Below are 18,490 nucleotides of genomic sequence, written 5' to 3'. Positions count from 1 at the left end.
TGAAAGCGTAAAAGTTAAATACTTTGATCAGTTCCAATTTGACCCTGACTATTTCCAGGATATTTGTTATTTTAAGTTTTTCAGCCTCTCTATCCTCCAGGCCTCACCGCCGACCTCATCGGGAATCCAACATCCATAATGCATCACTCGTCTCTTAGCAACAGCGCTCTATCATCTCCTAGCAACGACAATTTAGCGAACACGGTCCACAAACATCTCACGCGGTCTGACGAGACACCGACATCCAAGACACCGTTTGCCCTCCTTCTGATGGTGCTGCTGTTTTGGTTAGGGACAGAGTATCAGCTATCGCTTTTGCTGGGCACACACACAAAAAAACAGAAAATCATTAGCATTTAAATTGAATTTGAAAATGGATTCAAGTGGAGATTATGGGCCGGCTGCACAATGCTATTACTCACATAATTACACCGAGGGAGGGGGGGTCTCCAATGCTTTGGTCTAATCTTTTTTCACATCCTGCTTGGCGCCAATTTTCCTTTTATTCCCTCGGAAATATAGATATATATAAAATAATACTGGCGCAGTCAACAAGGTCAATTTGTATATAAAAGATTAAAACTAGCGATGAAATAAATTTTCGGCACTGAAAATATTTGTGCCGAAAATCACCCAAATAATGTTTTCAGCCAAAGGTAAAGCAAAAAACAAAACAAAAAAAGGCTTCCTAAAAAATAATATCTAAAGTGAGGTGAGCCGTGTGAAGCTAGTTTCACTCCTGGCAGAGTTTGTGCTTGACAATGACGTTTATTGTTTAATTTTACTCCCAAAAAGGTTGCAGATGGATTGTATCACTCTACTTCTATGTTTTTGCTCGCCGCTATCCAGACTTTGGATTATCTTTACATGCTAACACTTACATAGCTAACTTCGGGACTGATACACAAAAGTACTGATTGTTTGAAGTATATACATACAGCAGGAATACACAACTGCGATTTCAAACAGGGGCAGCACGGCGGCGCAGTGGTTAGCGCGTGTGCGGCACAGTTCTGAGGTCGTGGGAACCTCCTGCGTGGGTTCAAATCCAGCTCCCGGCCTTACTGTGCGGAGTTTGTATGTTCTCTCCATGCTTGTGTGGGTTTCCTCCGGGCACTCCTCCCACATTCCAAAGACATGCATTTCAGGTGAATCGGCCGGTCCAAATTGTCCCTAGGTGTGACTGAGCATGCGAGTTGTCTGTCCCCGTGTGCCCTGTGACTGGCTGGCAACCAGTTCAGGGTGACCCTAATGAGGATAAGCGGTGCAGCTAATGAGATGAGATGAGATTTCAAACGGTTCTTAAGGGCAACTTAGTACAGTATTTTGTTTTAAAAGACAAAGAGGTAAAAAGTCAGAATAAATACAACATACACAAAGTGTCAGAACCCGAACAGACAGAGGACCCAGATCCGTAACGTTTTCACACAAACTTTATTTTACGGGAATGGGGCAGTCATGCGCGTGATTCGGCGATCGCTGGGCAGAAGAAGTGAGACAGAAGTCAGGCGCGGGAAAACAGGAAGCCAGAGGCAAACGAGATCAAAACCGAACAGGACAGATGGGATCGATACCAGATACAGGATACATGAGCAGATACCGGACGGGATTGATACCGGATAGGACAGACGGGAGCGATACCAGATACAAGAGCAAGATACCAGACAGGACGGGACAGACACCGGATACACGAGCAAGATACCGGACAGGACAAGACAGACGAGATCGATACCGGATACTGGAGACTGGAGCAAAATACCAGACAGGACGAGACAGGCAAGATCGATACCGAATACTGGAATCTGGAGACACGAGCAGGATACCGAACGGAGTCAAAATACAAGTTTTGAAAGTACAAAGGTTTGTCGATGGACTGACAAGGAGTGAATGAGAGCACTGAGTTTAAATAGGAGGGAAGCCAATCAGGCAACGAGCGGCAGCTGGCGTCAAATGGGCGGGCCCGAGTGAGGGCAATGGGCAACCGTGACACAAGGTACAGATACTCAAAGTACTACAATACAGGGAGTGCAGAATTATTAGGCAAGTTGTATTTTTGAGGATTAATTTTATTATTGAACAACAACCATGTTCTTAATGAACCCAAAAGTCTCATTAATATCAAAGCTGAATATTTTGGAAGTTGGAGTGGGGCTTTTTTAGTTTTAGCTATTTAGGATAGGATATCTGTGTGTGCAGGTGACTATTACTGTGCATAATTATTAGGCAACTTAACAAAAAACAAATGTATACCCATTTCAATTATTTATTTTCATCAGGGAAACCAATATAACAGCTCAACATTCACAAATATACATTTCTGATATTCAAAAACAAAACAAAAGCAAATCAGTGACCAATATAGCCACCTTTCTTTGCAAGGACACTCAAAAGCCTGCCATCCATGGATTCTGTCAGTGCTTTGATCTGTTCACGATCAACATTGCGTGCAGCAGCAACCACAGCCTCCCAGACACTGTTCAGAGAGGTGTACTGTTTTCCCTCCTTGTAAAGCTCACATTTGATGAGGGACCACAGGTTCTCTATGGGGTTCAGATCAGGTGAACAAGGAGGCCATGTCATTAGTTTTTCTTCTTTTAGACCCTTTCTTGCCAGCCACGCCGTGGAGTACTTGGATGCATGTGATGGAGCGTTGTCCTGCATGAAAATCATGTTTTTCTTGAAGGATGCGGACTTCTTCCTGTACCACTGCTTGAAGAAGGTGTCTTCCAGAAACTGGCAGTAGGACTGGGAGTTGAGCTTGAGTCCATCCTCAACCCGAAAAGGCCCCACAAGCTCATCTTTGATGATACCAGCCCATACCAGTACCCCACCTCCACCTTGCTGGCGTCTGAGGCGGACTGGAGCTCTCTGCCCTTTACCGATCCAGCCACGGGCCCATCCATCTGGCCCATCAAGACTCACTCTCATTTCATCAGTCCATAAAACCTTAGAAAAATCCGTCTTGAGATTTTTCTTGGCCCAGTCTTGACGTTTCAGCTTGTGTGTCTTGTTCAGTGGTGGTGGTTTTTCAGCCTTTCTTACCTTGGCCATGTCTCTGAGTATTGCACACCTTGTGCTTTTGGGCACTCCAGTGATGTTGCAGCTCTGAAATATGGCAAAACTGGTGGCAAGTGGCATCTTGGCAGTTGTACGCTTGACTTTTCTCAGTTCACGGGCAGTTATTTTGCGCCTTGGTTTTTCTACACGCTTCTTGCGACCCTGTTGATTATTTTGAATGTAACGCTTGATTGTTCGATGATCACGCTTCAGAAGCTTGGCAATTTTAAGAGTGCTGCATCCCTCTGCAAGATATCTCACTATTTTTGACTTTTCAGAGCCTGTCAAGTCCCTCTTCTGACCCATTTTGCCAAAGGAAAGGAAGTTGCCTAATAATTATGCACACCTGATATAGGGTGTTGATGTCATTAGACGACATTACAGAGATGCACATCACCTGATATGCTTAATTGGTAGTAGGCTTTCGAGCCTATACAGCTTGGAGTAAGACAACATGCATAAAGAGGATGATGTGGTCAAAATACTCATTTGCCTAATAATTCTGCACTCCCTGTATTTAAAGTACTTGAATGCATACTGTGATTTGAAACAGTCCTGGAAGGCATCACCAAATAGATTTTATTCTTTTTCCAAGTGTTTCGGTTTTAAAAGCAATATTTACAAGTCAAGCGTTATTGTCATATAAAACTACTGTAGTAAAGTCCAGATATCCAAAGCACTACGATTAAAAAAAAGTATAGAAATGCAGTAAGAATAGACAGTTATGATATCAAACTTTCTTTGGAGGCAATGCCCATTTATTTTTGTCTTATTCTTAGTGCTTTTGTTTTAAACACATGAATTTAAAGTAAAAAAGTTATTAGTGTTAAAAACTATTAAAGTGAAGTATGGACACTCAAAAGTGCTACTATTTATTTTATATACATTTAAATGCATTAAAAGTAGAAAACTGATTTCAAACTGTCCTTGAGGGCAAAGGTAATTCTTTTTTATATTTTTATTCGTAGTATTGGGTTTTAAAAGCAATAACTGGAAGTCAAAAGTTATTATAATATAAAACGTATTTAGTAAAGCTCCGCTATCCAAAGTACTACGATTTAAAAAAAAAAAACTATTTAAATGCAGTAAGAATTGGAAGGTGCCATTGCATACTCTCTTTGAAGGCAACGCCAAAAAAAGTTTTTTTTTGATAGTTTTGTTTTAAAGGTGAGGATTGAAGGTTTTTTAAGACATAAATAAGAATAGAATAGAATAGAATAGAAGAATAGAATAAAAAAGACATAAAATAAAATATACTGAATTCAGGGCAGCACGGCGGAGCAGTGGTTAGCGCGTGTGTGGCACAGTTCTGAGGTCATGGGTTCAAATCCAGCAACCAACCCGGCTTGCGTGGGTTTCTTCCCACATTCCAAAAACATGCATGTCAGGTTAATTGGTCGGTCTCTGTTCGCTGGCTGGCAACCAGTTTAGAGTGTCCCCTACACACTGCCCGAAAATAGTCGGGATGGGCTCCAGCACCCCCGCGACCCTACTGAGGATAAGCGGTGCAGATAATGGATGGATGGTTGGATGCTAAATTCAAATACGTATACTCCAAAGTACTGTGTGTTTTTCTTAAGTCCAAACATTTAGTGAGAATAAACAGCTGTGATGTCAAAGTGTTCTTGACGGTGAGTTTTTTTTCTATTCTTATTCTTGGAAACAAAAACATACCTGTCAACTTGTACGTTTTTGCCGTACCAATTACGTTTACGGTAGCCTCTATCTCGGTATCGTTTTTTTTTCGTTGCAAAAAAGCGAGCGATTTGATGCTACTGTGCGCATGCGTCTGCCGCCTGGGGATTTCCCACCATGCATCATTCCGGAAAAAAAATATGGTGTAAGATTATTTTGTAAGGGAAAATACGACAGTTTGTACGGGAATGGAGCCGTGGAGGTTGACAGGTACGCAAAAGTAACAATTTTTTAAATCTAAAGAACTTAAGTATTTTTAAAAGTACTGTATGTAAATGCACCAGGAATCGACAAACAGTATGTGATTTAAAAATGTTTGTGAAACAACAGCACCGCAAAGTGCCCGTTCTGGGTAAAACAGTATCGCTGGTCACATTTTGTTTTGAAGACGGCCGGAAGTGAACAATCTCACGCTATCTCCGGTTTGAATGCTTATCTGGTAAACTTTCACCCACTCGGTTCTGTTCGGGTCCAGTCGGCAATGAGTGTTCTGATTCCTCGTATCGAACAACTGTCTGCTCGCGTGGTTCGGGTCCTGGGATGCAACCCGGGACCAATGACCCTGCAGGGGACCAACACCTACTTGGTCGGAACCGGAGACAGGTAACTTCTCCTTTTATTTTGAAGATCGGCAGGCGTAGACTGATTCCGTTCGGATTGTAGCAAATTCGAAGATCGTTAGGGTTCATTTTCGGCTATGATGATTACAGAAGAAAGGAAGCCAAATAGAAAAAGATGTCGTCTTTTATTTGTCACATCGGCGTTAAATGTTTACGCCAACACATCATTTTCGAAGACATATTATGTTACGAAAATCAGCGTCGTTCAACTGCAAGCAAACTCCGTCATGATTAACTCGAATTATATGTTTACTTAACTCCTAATCAATTTTTTATCATCATTGAATAAAATTAATGAACGGGATATCACAAGTAAATATTTACTGTTACTTCGGCCTGCAACAAAATACATATATTTATATTTTCAACCACGATTAATAGACTTGATTCAGCTCAGATGTCATTTATTTATTATATGTAACACAGTGCGTCCTATCTGAGAGGTAGGATCTGAACCATAAGAGGACGGTTCCTGAGAGACCAATCCATTTTTTCAACCATTCTAGTGAGATATTACGGTCCACAGTGTCAAAAGCAGCACTACAGTCCAGCAGCAGCAAGAGTGATGAAGCACCAGAGTCCATTGCCAGTAGAAGATCATTGGTTACCTTACCTGTGGTGTTCCGCAGGGTTCAGTACTTGGTCCCCTTCTTTTCAGCATTTACATGCTACCATTAGGTGATATTATTTGCAAGTATAATATCAGTTTCCATTGCAACGCAGATGACACTCAACCTTATCTTAGGTTCTGTTGGTAGTATACAAAATCATGCATGGACTTGCTCGCTCATATCTTTCTGATTTAATTTCCCCCTATGTTCCGGTTCGGAGCCTTCGCTCTGAAAATGCTGGTCTGGTAGTGCTCCCAAGAGCCAAGAAGAGATCCGCAGGTTCGAGAGCGTTCTCCATTCGGGCGCCAGTGCTGTGGAATGCTTTTCCCCCTGAGATACGATCTCCAACCTCAGTGGAAATGTTTAAATCTAAGCTTAAAACACACTTCTATTCTATAGCATATGAAGAGCCTATATTTTTGTTGATATGTGTATCATTTGCCCTCATGTAGGTTTTAGATGTGGGGATGGTGTCATAAAAGTCTGTAGTTTGCAATAGTCTTTGATCTGTGCAGCCCTTTGAGACTCTTTGTGATCAAGGGATATACAAATAAACATGACTTTACTTGACTTTAAAATATCTGTAGCTATGCTAGGAAGGGCTCCAAACTATTGCCTGCGGGACATATTATTGGTAAGTCAGTCAAAAAAGTAGATTCATTAAAAAACTATTTAGTAGAATAATAAGCAAAATTACTTAAACTATAAAAGAAACATGTTTTTTTCTATTTTACACAACATGAGCCTCGCCTTAAAGTCACTGACATTATTGACCGCCATTTTGCTGCTACAGGAACCACCCAAAACTCCAAAACTTGATAAAAAAGTGAGAAGATAAATTCTGCATTTAGGTCACTGTGAGTCTTCATAGTTTATATTCTCCCTTGTGCTTTGTAGCACTTGTTTTTGGTTGCACGACACACTACAGCAAAAACTAGTGGTAGACTATTACACCGTTTCCATTCATTTTTTTCATTTACTTCATTCATTCATTTATTCCACTTCATTCATTCACTCCAATCGTTCATTTATTCCACTTCATTCATTCACTCCGCTTCATTCATTCATTCATTTTTTCATGTACTCCATTCATTCATTCATTTATTCCACTTCATTCATTCACTCCATTCATTCGTTCAACCCATTGATTCATTTATTCCACTTCATTCATTTAATCCACTTCATTCATTCATTCATTTATTCCACTTCATTTATTCCACTTCTTTTATTCACTCCATTCATTCATTCCACTTCATTCATTCATTTCCCTTCATTCATTTATTAATTCATTTCACTTCATTCATCCATTCATTTATTTTAATTCATTCCACTCCATTCATTCATTCATTCATTCATTCATTCATCCTTTGTCCTTGATGGGAATTATAGCTGAAGACATCAAGTCACACAGCCAAACTTAATTGAATGATGACCAAAATGAACAAGCCAATCTCAGGACTCAAGCCTTAATCCTTGTTCTCCAGACGAGTCCTGATCGACACGGGCGAAGCCTCGGTCCCGGAGTATATCAGCGGCCTGAAGGAGGCGCTAAACATGGTTGGCGCCGGAATTCAGGAAATTCTTCTCACGCATTGGCATCACGACCACACGGGCGGCGTGGATGACATCTGCAGGGACGTTACAGGTCGGAAACATGAATACAGGAGATCCCTGGCATACCGCGAGACGCTTAAGATGTTTTTACTACGGTGTAGAACACTGGTGGGAAAAACTACAGCCCGTGGGCCACACACGGCCCGTCAGGCTTCTTCATTCGGCCCACCAAACAAAAATGGTCAAGATATAATGACAGTATATATAGAAGTAAATAAAGTATTACTATCAAAAAAAGGTTTTCAGTGCCAACTTTGTCGCCATGTCCCTTCCCTTTGTCTCCCTACAATTCAATGGTAACCTCATTTTAAGAATGTTTCGGTATCCGAACTTTGTGTCTCACGGAAATCTTCCTCGTTATACAATCAGTTTTCCAGTATACAAAGTCAGCGTCCTTGTGGTTCATCAGCTAGGTAAGAACCCCCTGAATTAAATTGTCAAATGGTTTAGTCTCTTTATTCATTGGTTGCAGCCACCAGGACTCGCCATTGCGCATCGTTTGTGTTTCCACCCATGGATTCTGCCAAAAGAGAGCGAAAAACAGCCAGGGCTCAACTTATGATGGAAAAGGAGTAAAATCCATCCATACATTATCTGCACCGCTTATCCTCAGTAGGGTCGCGGGGGTGCTGGAGCCCATCCCAACTATCTTCGGGAAGTGGGCAGGGGGACACCCTGAACTGGTTGCCAGCCAGTCACAGGGCACACAGAGACAGACAACTCACTCGCTCATTCACACCTAGGGACAATTTGGACCGGCCAATTAACTTAATATGCATGTTTTTGGAATGTGGGAGGAAACTGGAGCGCCCGGAAGAAACCCACGCAAGCACGGGGAAAACATGCAAACTCCCCACAGAAGTTTTTTCTCATGACCTCAGAACTGTGCCGCACACGCACTAACCACTGTGCTGCCGTGCCGCCCTTGATAAAACTAATCTATTTAAAAACAAATATAAAGGAATATACCATGTAGATGTCTGCATGTATATTTATTTCATAAATAAAATAAATTGTGTATGTCTCCAGGATCAGCCCCTCAGGCAAAAATACGTTGATCAAGGAATATGAAGAAGGCATAACAATGGGGAAAATGATTAAGGAGGGGATCAAAGTTTTAAAATCAGTTTTCATTCGGATTCGCTGTCTCCTCCCCCTTTGCATCCACCCGTTACTCCACTTGATCAGCCTCAATTTACATCACACCTAAGGTAAATAAAGTTTTTCCTTTGTGTATACTTGTTTGTGTTTTTTCTTTCTTTCATTAAAGCAAAGCACAAAAACATAAACAAATAATTAACAAAAAAAAAAACATAAAATATTTGCACACAATTAGCAGTAAAATATAATTATATAATACATTTTAAGTATAATGCTATTCGATGTTGCGTACGCATAAAACAAAATACACAACAAAACGCACAACAAAATAGGACAAAATGCACAAAAAGTCATGTTTTTATCTGGGGTACTGGAGGTTGGAAACACATTAACTAAATTGCCTAGGTTTCTATCCTCCACTACATGGCAATTTCACTTTGCCATCCCCACCTCAAACTGGATTCACGTTGTATCCGGGGGTCTACTGTCAACCAATGATAGGTATGCTGAGGTTTGACCATAGGAGATTTTCTCAGATCATCTAATTGCTCTCTAGCAAACTTCAGTCTGACAAGTCCAGCCCTCTGTCATCTTTTGAAGTGGGAGGACTTTTACAATCAGGGTTTGACTAAATCATTTTCATGTGGCAGGTTTTAATGTCCGGGTCAGCAAGCTTCCTCGGTCAAGCCCGGACCAGGGAACCTCGGAAAGAACCAAATACTCGTACTTGAAAGATGGAGACGTGGTCCGCACGGAAGGAGCAACTCTCAAGTGAGACTTGAAGGCATCTCCGTCATCTTCTTTGTCTACGTCTTAATTTTCACGCGTTTTCAGGGTTCTGTCCAGCCCCGGCCACACGGACGACCACATGGCGCTGGTCCTGGAGGAGGAACGGGCAATCTTTTCTGGCGATTGCATCCTGGGCGAGGGGACGGCTGTCTTTGAGGACCTCCACGACTACATGAGATCGCTCAGAAAGCTTCTGGACGCCAACGCCAGGATCATCTACCCTGGTCAGAATCTGAGATCTTTGTTTTCATCCTCATGATGGACCAATCCTGCCATCGAATCACATAGAAAGATCTGTCAAAGTTCAATTCTGTAATCCGCACAGCGGAAAAGATTGTGGGCACCGGTTTGCCATCCCTGGAATCTATATATAATGATAGAGTTTTGAAACGTACCTCAAATATTCTTAAGGATGAGAGTCATCCTGGTAATGATCATTTTCATCTATTACGGAGCGGTAGACGCTTGAAGTCATTCAGGGCTACTAAAAGGTTTACAAACAGTTTTTACCCAAGTGCTGTCCGAATCTTTAATAATTGTAAATTGTAATTTCTGTTTTTCGTTTTATATTCTGAATGTTGAATGTTGTTACATTTTTACATTAGCCGAGAAGAGACAATTTCCGATGATTTTTATGTGAAGCAGTAGCTCAGGAGGTAGAGCGATCGTTTTAGGATTAAGGGATCCCAGTTCGAATCCCGGCTTGTCCGTGTTACATGTCGAAGTGTCCTTGGGTAAGACATTGAACCCCCAATTACCCCCAATAAGCAGGTTAGCGCCTTACATGGCTGCAAAGATCATGGCTGCTATTGGGAAATGTGAAGCACAATGTGAAGCGCTTTGGGAAGTCATTGACTTGAAAAGCGCTATATAAATGCAGATCATTTCATTTCATTCATTTCATAAACATGTATTTATTTTATTTTTTTATTTATTTTTTATTTATTGTTATTCAGCCAGTATCAACCATCAACATGATATCTACCGGAAATCATTTTGTCACGCGAAGCTATCGACGTGACTCGTCGCCTTCGATCGGCGCCGGGTTTTTAGACCCAACTGCTGTGTTGGGAGTCATTAGGTGACCAAACCCCCCAATTCCAACCCTTAATGCCGAGCGCCAAGCAGGGAGGCAATGGGTACCAATGTTGTAAGTCTTAGGTATGACTCGGCCTAGGCTTGAACCAGCATCCTCCCAGTCTCGGAGCAGGCGCCCTACCATCTAGGCTACCGAGCTGGTCATGTGTGGAAATACATTTGTTGATAAAGAAATACTTGCATATATATATGCCATGGAAATAACTAAATACAGAAAAAAAATGCTGTCATACCTACATGTAGGACAGATGCAATTTATTCATGTATTTATGCATGTTGTCATTTATTTATTTTGGTATTCATTTCATTTATTTTGACAAAATATATGACAAAGTATGCGACATAATATGCGACAAAATGCATGACAAGTGACAAAATACATGACCTAGTAGGCGACATAATATACATTAAAATACATGAGAAAATGCACAATAAGATACATAATACATGACAAAGTATGCGTCATAATATGTGACAAAATACACGACCTAGTATGCAACATAATACGCATCAAAATACAAAGCCTGTGACAAACCTTGCCACTAAGTTTAGAAAAAAAGTATGCGACATTATAAGGGACAAAATATGCAACAGAATAAGTGACAAAATAATTTAAAAAAATTAAAAATACACTACAAAATATGCGCCCAAATACACAAGAAAACGTGATAAAATAAATACAAAATTAAATATGTGACAAAGATCTGACAAAATGAGACAAAACACACAATAAACTACAAAAAAGTTAATGATTAAACTATGTGACAAAATAAATAAAACACAAAAAAAATTGCAGCAAGATATGCGGCAAACTACATGATAAATTTGTGACAAAATAGGTGATAAAAAATATTGAAATTAATACATTACAAAATACACAAAAAAGTTTAAGAAAATACAGAACCAATGACATGACAAAATTTGTGATAAAGTAAATGCTCAACAAAGCATGCGATAAAATACGCAACAATGTTCGCTGCAAAATACACAACAAAATACGTTAGTTCATGACTGAAAACACTACAATTTCACTGCAAAGTTCGTGACGACATACATAACAAAATATGTGAAAAATAAATACATGTCAAAATTCATGACAAATGACAAAATATGCGACAGTACACGGAAACCTACGCAACAAAGTTTGGGACAAAATTAGAACACGACAGAATTCCCACCAAAATATGCCACAAACTACAGTCCCATGAAAAAGTTTTTTAAAGTGATTTTTGCATATTTATGATTCACAAAGGTTTCAGATCATCAAACCGATTTTAATATCACACAGAGAATACAAAATTCAGTTTTTAAGTAATCGATTTATTCAGGCCCAAATACATCCAAGCCAATCCAACCCTTTGTGGAAAAGGAATTGCCCCCTGAACCTAATAGCAACTTGGGCCACCTTTGGTAGCAATAACCGATAATTGGTATAGTCTTTCACAATGCTGTGGAAAAATTTTGGCTCACTCTTTTTCAAATCTGCCATATTGGAGAGTTTCATAGCATGAACTCCCCGTTTAAAGTCACACCACAGCATCTCAGTTAGATTTAAATCAAAACTTTGATTTGCCCACTCCAGAACCTTTTTTTTTTTTTTTTTTTTTTTTTTTTTTTTTTTTAAGCCATTCAGAGTTAAACTTGCTGGTGTGTTTCGGATTGTTGTCCTGATGCATGATCCAAGAGCGCTTGAATTTAAGGGCACAAACTAATGGCCGGACGTTCTTTTTCTGGTTCTTCGAGTAAACACAGGAATCCATTATCCTGTAAACACAGCAAGTTGTTCTGGTCCTAAGGAAGCAAAGCTGCCCCAGACCATCACACCATGCTTTACTCTTGGCCTAATGTTCTTCTAACACATTCGTCAAAAAAGCATCTTGATTATCCTCAAGACCTTTGGAAAATCATTCTGTGGACTGATAAATGAAAAATTGAACAATTTTGGAAAGCGTACATAAAAAAATAAATACTGATTTGAATACACAACAAAGTAAATCACAAAATACACCATACAAGATGTGACAAAATAAATACCGAAATAAATTAATGACAAAATACAGAAATGAATGAATAAATTGCAATGATGTCGTATATTTAGGTATTACGTCATTACTATTACCCATACGTGTTTTTGGCATGCGACTTGCAGGTCACGGTCCTGTGGTTGAGGATGCCGACACCAAAATCCGCCAGTACATCAGCCACCGAGATGCCAGGGAGAAGCAAATCCTGGACGCCATTCGGACCGGAGCCGGGAAGTCCTTCTCCTCCGTAGAACTCGTTAAGATGGTCTACAAGGTCAGTTCATTTGGTAATAATTACCTCTGATATCTGCTGCCCTCTAGCGGTTGTTGGAACTGGATTTTTTTGAGGCAGTGGTGTTCCATTTTAGTGGAGTGGGTTTTGGGTAATGTATAGATCAGGGGTCTACAACGTGATGCCTGCAGGGACTAGGATGCCCCTTGAAAGTGGTGTTTGTAAATTCAGGAGATTCTACTCGCTGATGCCATCGTCTCGTCTGACTGAAATTGTCATTGCGGCCCATGTCAAGCTTCTATTGTTGCGTGTGCAAGTATGTGAAATTCTTAGACGCGTTCGAACAAACTCATCCTTTTTAATTGAGCGGGTTTGGGTTGCCATGTGAACTGTTTCTGAAACTTTCTTACTTTCACCATTCTCATCCTATAATAAAAGAAGACCATGAGTGTGAAATTACTCCACACCTCCTTTCCTCCAGCGCAAAGAACACAAGGGTAGAAGTAAGATAAAAGCAAAAAGGCGCGGTGAAGAAAAAAAATATATATAAAGGCTCTTTAAACTCAGTTGGGTATTGTTAACACATATTTCATAGAGAACATATTTCATTTTTCCATTTTTAAGGACACCTCAAACTTTGCACCTCACAGTTAAGAACAGCTAAGGTGCCCACAGACCTATTCTAAAAAATAGCTTTTTTTTCTTCCGTAAAATTATATATTTTTTTAGTCCTTGACTAATTCTATTTGACCCGACTTCCAATAATCAATGCTAATAACTAGGTAACAACATAGAAGTTGCACAAGTTATTTTAGAAACTCATATCAAACTGGGTGTCCTTTGTGCAAAAGTTTGGAGACCCCTGGTATAGATAATTACTTGATCATCCGTGACAAGCTGGAAAGAATGCTATGTTGTCAGCAGCTAAGGGACAAGAAAATAAAGTTTGAAATATATACTAGGATCTTTAAAAAGATTAGGAATAGAACATGGGAACCTTTTACAAACCTCCATCTTTCTCCTTTGGAGAAAGAAATAAAATAGGTGACGAGTAAACACAACATAATATATACACACACACACACACACACATATATGTATGTATGTATGTATGTACTGGACTGTCTCAGAAAATTAGAATATTGTGATAAAGTTCTTTATTTTCTGTAATGCAATTAAAAAAACAAAAATGTCATACATTCTGGATTCATTACACATCAACTGAACTATTTCAAGCCTTTTATTATTTTAATATTGCCGAATTTGGCTTACAGCTTAAGAAAACTCAAAAATCCTATCTCAAAATATTAGAATATCATGAAAAAGTATACAAGTAGGCTATTCAACTAATCACCTGAATCATCTAATTAACTCGAAACGCCTTGCGAGGGTTTCCTGAGCCTTAAAAACACTCAGCTTGGTTCAGTAAACTAAATCACTGCTGATCTGACTGCTGTCCAGAGGACCATCATTGATAACCTCCATCAGGAGGGTAAGACACAAAAAGAAATTTCTCAAAGAGCAGGCTGTTCACAGAGTGCAGTTTCAAAGCATATCCACAAAAAGTCTGTTGGAAGGGAAAAATGTGGCCGGAAACGCTGCACAACCAAGAGAGATGACCGCAGCCTTAACAAAATTGTGAAGAAGAGCCGCTTCCAGAATTTGGGGGAGCTTCAAAGACAGTGGGCTGAAGCTGGAGTCCAGGTATCAAAAGCCACAGTTCACAGACGTGTCCGGGAAATGGGCTACAATAGCCGTATTCCCATGGTCAAGCCACTTCTGAACTCAAGACAACGGAAGAAGCGTCTGACTTGGGCTATGGAGAAGAAGCACTGGACAGTTGCAGAGTGGTCCAAAGTCCTCTTTTCAGACGAAAGCAAGTTTTGCATTTCATTTGGAAGTCAAGGCGCCAGAGTCTGGAGAAAGGCTGGAGAGGAGCAAAATCCAAGTTGCTTGAAATCCAGTGTGAAGTTCCCACAGTCAGCAATGGTTTGGGGAGCCATGTCAGCTGCTGGTGTTGGTCCACTGTGTTTCATCAAGTCCTGAGTAAATGCAACTGTGTACCAAGAGATTTTAGAGCACTACATGCTTCCATCTGCTGAAAAGCTCTATGGAGATGAGGATTTCATTTTCCAGCATGATCTGGCACCTGCCCACAGTGCCAAAACCACCAGTAACTGGTGCACTGACCATGGCATCACTGTCCTTGATTGGCCTGCTAATTCCCCTGACCTGAACCCCATCGAGAATTTGTGGGGTATAGTTAAGAAGAAGATGAAAGACACCAGACCTGCAAATGCAAATGAGCTGAAGGCCGCTATCGAAGCATCCTGGGCATCAATAACACCTCAGCAATGCCACAGGCTGATTGCCTCCATGCCACGCCGGATTGATGCAGTAATCCGTGCAAAAGGATTCCCAACCAAGTACTGAGTGCATCAATGGACATTTTCAAATGTTTGATTTAGTTTTGCTGTTATAAAATTATTTTTTTTACTTGGTCTGAGGAAGTATTCTAATATTTTGAGATAGGATTTTTGAGTTTTTTTCAGCTGTAAGCCAAAATCAGCAATATTCAAATAATTAAAGGCTTGAAATAGTTCAGTTGATGTGTAATGAATCCAGAATGTATGACATTTTTGTTTTTTTAATTGCATTACAGAAAATAAAGAACTTTATCACAATATTCTAATTTTCTGAGACAGTCCAGTATGTATGACCTGGCGAGGGGCGCCACCAGGCTGTACTTGCCCAAGACGCACCGCAGGAAATGGGGCCTCCACAACCCTAGTGTGTAAAGGGGTTCAACCAATGTTTTGTGTGTGTGTGTGTCGCAGGACACCCCGGAGCACCTGCACAAAGCAGCTCACGTCAACCTAATGCACCACTTGAGAAAACTACAAAAAGACGGCAAAATAAGTCAAGGTGAGTTACCTGTGTGGAGGCTGCGTCGTCATGTCAACAAAGAGGTTGATGTTTTTATTTTGTTTCTTTTGGGGGAACGATCAGTGCCAAGCGATTCATCATGGAAGAGTCACCTTTGATGACAACGATGCCACTCCAATGCGAAATTGAGGGTTTTTCGTTGTTGAGTATTCTAAGCAACGAGACTAAAAATAACGATTAATGGAAGATCAAAATGACATCAAGTCGTGTTAAAAGTGAGAAATAAACAATACAAAATATTTTGTGTTAAAACCATCTTAAAAATCATGAAGTCCTTAAATGACCAGGGTTTGTACACCGTTTTCGTGGCCAAGTTTAAGAACTTTTTTAGGAATTTCAAAGCCAAATTTCTTGTTTATCTAGTCCCATAAAAGAGAAAAATCCAGTGTGAATCATATATATTGCAGACCCACGGATATATATGCGATTTACAAATGTGAATTTTTAATCGTGCGTGAACTTTTATCCAGACATGACATATTTGTGGATCTGAACAATTCAGGTGCAAATATATTTGTTTTTGAGACAAATCTCTCTTCATATAGGTTTGGGGTAAAAATGACAGCCAATTTCATTAGCAGGAAGTTCTTCCCGTTACAATTTACCACTGGGAAACGCTTCCCTAATTTTTTTGCATTGCCTATAAGAAATATCCATAATTGATATGTAATCTCAGCACTAATACCTATTTCATAGTGGCCTGTTTAGGCGTAGCATGCACCTTTCCTCTTGGGCGCAACCCGTAGGGGGGAGATGACGCTTCATGGGACAATGCTGTACTAGCTAATGCCAGCTGCGGATAATCACGAGGGAAGAAGAAATGCAATGGCAAAGCCACCATGGAGCAATGTCGGTGTCTTTTTTTTTTAACTAGACTTGTTGAGAAACATGGCAACAATGTCAAGCATTTACTAGCACATCACCCAAAATACACGCACTTTTCAATCCTTGAACGCATTTTCAAGGATTTCAAGCACCAATACAAACCACTGACACATTTAAAAATATTTTTTGTAGAGACGTTGTACAGATGAGCTATTTATTTTAATTCCTAGAGTTTGAGTAAGACTTAATTGTTCACTGGGACACTTTAAAATAGTTCACTATGTTTTTTCTGCCAATCATCAATCCGACTGATGATTCATGAAGAGTTGGTTAAAAAAATATCAAGCTCCAAAATCAGCTAAGTCACCAATCATTAACAAATGCCCTCAAAATACAAGTGGGGAACTAATGGGACAGTGTATATTCTAAAGAAACCCCTAGTGGTGTTAAATGACTTCATTCATTTAAATAATACACTTGATACATGATTACAAAAAATGTACTATCTCGGGAACATGATTTCAGGTATAGAAAATTTATAGAATAAAATGTATATAAATTTATCGAAAAATAATTTTGTCCTACACCTAAACAAGACTATTTGGTAGCCATTGTACTACTCCAGAAGACCAAATGACCTTTTTGCCAAGATAGCTATTCTCTGTGGTGCTTTTGACTTTTAACAACTGAGCCTGAGTCTTGTGATTCAGACATTTTCCACTTTTTAACCCCCACTGCTCCTTCTCTAGCCAGTTGGCAATAGGCTATGGCTTGTGGATAGCTGCTACTGTTTTTGTTAGCTGTTCCTTCTTCAGTGTGACTACTTTCACACTGTTTTCTTCTTTGGACACTCAGGTTAGCCACTTGGTTACAGGTTATGGCCCGTAGATAACTGCCATTGTTATTGTTGGCTCTTCTCCCACACCTGATATTGCAAGCTGATGTGAGTCCTGTGATTCAGGCATCTGGCACTTTTTTCAGTTTCCTTCTCTAGCCATATATATCACTGAGTTCCATGATTCAGGGTCCTGACGTTTGACAAATTAAATATTTTACTGGTATTGTAGTAGCTTCCCCTGCTAGATGTTAAAGTAAGTCAATCTTACATGCTCTGACCAACTAAAGCTAATAGCGCTTTTCAGCTGTTCCAGGTGTATCTAGCTTGCTCACTCTTTGAATGTTGCTTGCTAGCTTTCATGTCCTGTTGCTGGTTCACGTTCATCACTGCTAAAATATGCAAACCTGGAAGTGAGCTTTGGAATTTTGCCAAATGATATCCATTGGGCTTCCATAGTGTGTCTTCTTCCAATTCAAATGCATCAGCTCCAATCTAAACTTCAACGGTCTCCAGTGTTAATTAATGTATGTTATGATTTGTTGGTTGGAGCCCTTAACCATACGGGTCGTAAGGGCAGCATTTCCTGTGTGTCTTGGGCAAGCACATCCCTCTACAGGCCAACATATTTACCTTTTGTAATGATTCCAAATGTTGTTGCAGTTTCAACCAGTAGCCGCAGCTAGTAGTCCGTCCCGCCCGCCATTATCTGCACCGCTTATGCTCAGTAGAGTCGCGGGGGTGCTGGAGCCCAACCCAGCTGTCTCCGGGCAGTGGGCAGGGGACACCCTGAACTGGTTGCTCGTCGCAGGGCACACAGAGACAAACAACTCACTCTCTTATTCACACCTAGGGACAATATTGTCCCCTGCCCGCTTCCTGAAGATGGCTACAGCACCCCCGCAACCCTACTGAGGATAAGCGGTGCAGATAGTGGATGGATGGGTCAGAACAACAAACAGACCAAGTGACCTTTGCAAGTGTCAGCGTGTTAACTCTGCATATTGGCAGCAGGCAGGACTTTGACCTGTGTGCATGCTTGT

At 40.3% G+C, this 18,490-nt stretch overlaps 1 protein-coding gene across 1 annotated transcript; it reads left to right on the top strand.

Annotated features, from left to right (window-relative positions):
* Window positions 1–5,153: 5,153 nt before the first annotated feature.
* On the top strand, window positions 5,154–16,228 carry lactb2 (lactamase, beta 2). Its single transcript, XM_088345008.1, has 7 exons — window positions 5,154–5,355; window positions 7,468–7,628; window positions 9,349–9,469; window positions 9,533–9,711; window positions 12,735–12,883; window positions 15,679–15,766; window positions 15,851–16,228. Exons 1-7 carry the CDS (start codon window positions 5,234–5,236, stop codon window positions 15,883–15,885), a joined length of 855 nt encoding a protein of 284 aa, XP_088201134.1. The 5' UTR covers window positions 5,154–5,233; the 3' UTR covers window positions 15,886–16,228.
* The last annotated feature ends 2,262 nt before the right edge of the window (window positions 16,229–18,490 follow it).

This window comes from Urocampus carinirostris, chromosome 1 (assembly GCF_059441175.1).
Source record: "Urocampus carinirostris isolate Australia breed hairy pipefish chromosome 1, RoL_Ucar_1.0, whole genome shotgun sequence".
Classification (NCBI taxonomy): Eukaryota; Metazoa; Chordata; class Actinopteri; order Syngnathiformes; family Syngnathidae; genus Urocampus; species Urocampus carinirostris.
This window is presented reverse-complemented; position numbering and strand designations above follow the sequence as displayed.

Bases quoted from the DNA above. Each gene is read 5' to 3' on its own strand.
- lactb2 (XM_088345008.1), top strand. From the start codon at position 5,234: ATGAGTGTTCTGATTCCTCGTATCGAACAACTGTCTGCTCGCGTGGTT. The intron at 7,629-9,348 runs GTCGGAAACATG...TTCATGTGGCAG, and splicing joins CATCTGCAGGGACGTTACAG to GTTTTAATGTCCGGGTCAGC. The intron at 12,884-15,678 runs GTCAGTTCATTT...TGTGTGTCGCAG, and splicing joins TCGTTAAGATGGTCTACAAG to GACACCCCGGAGCACCTGCA.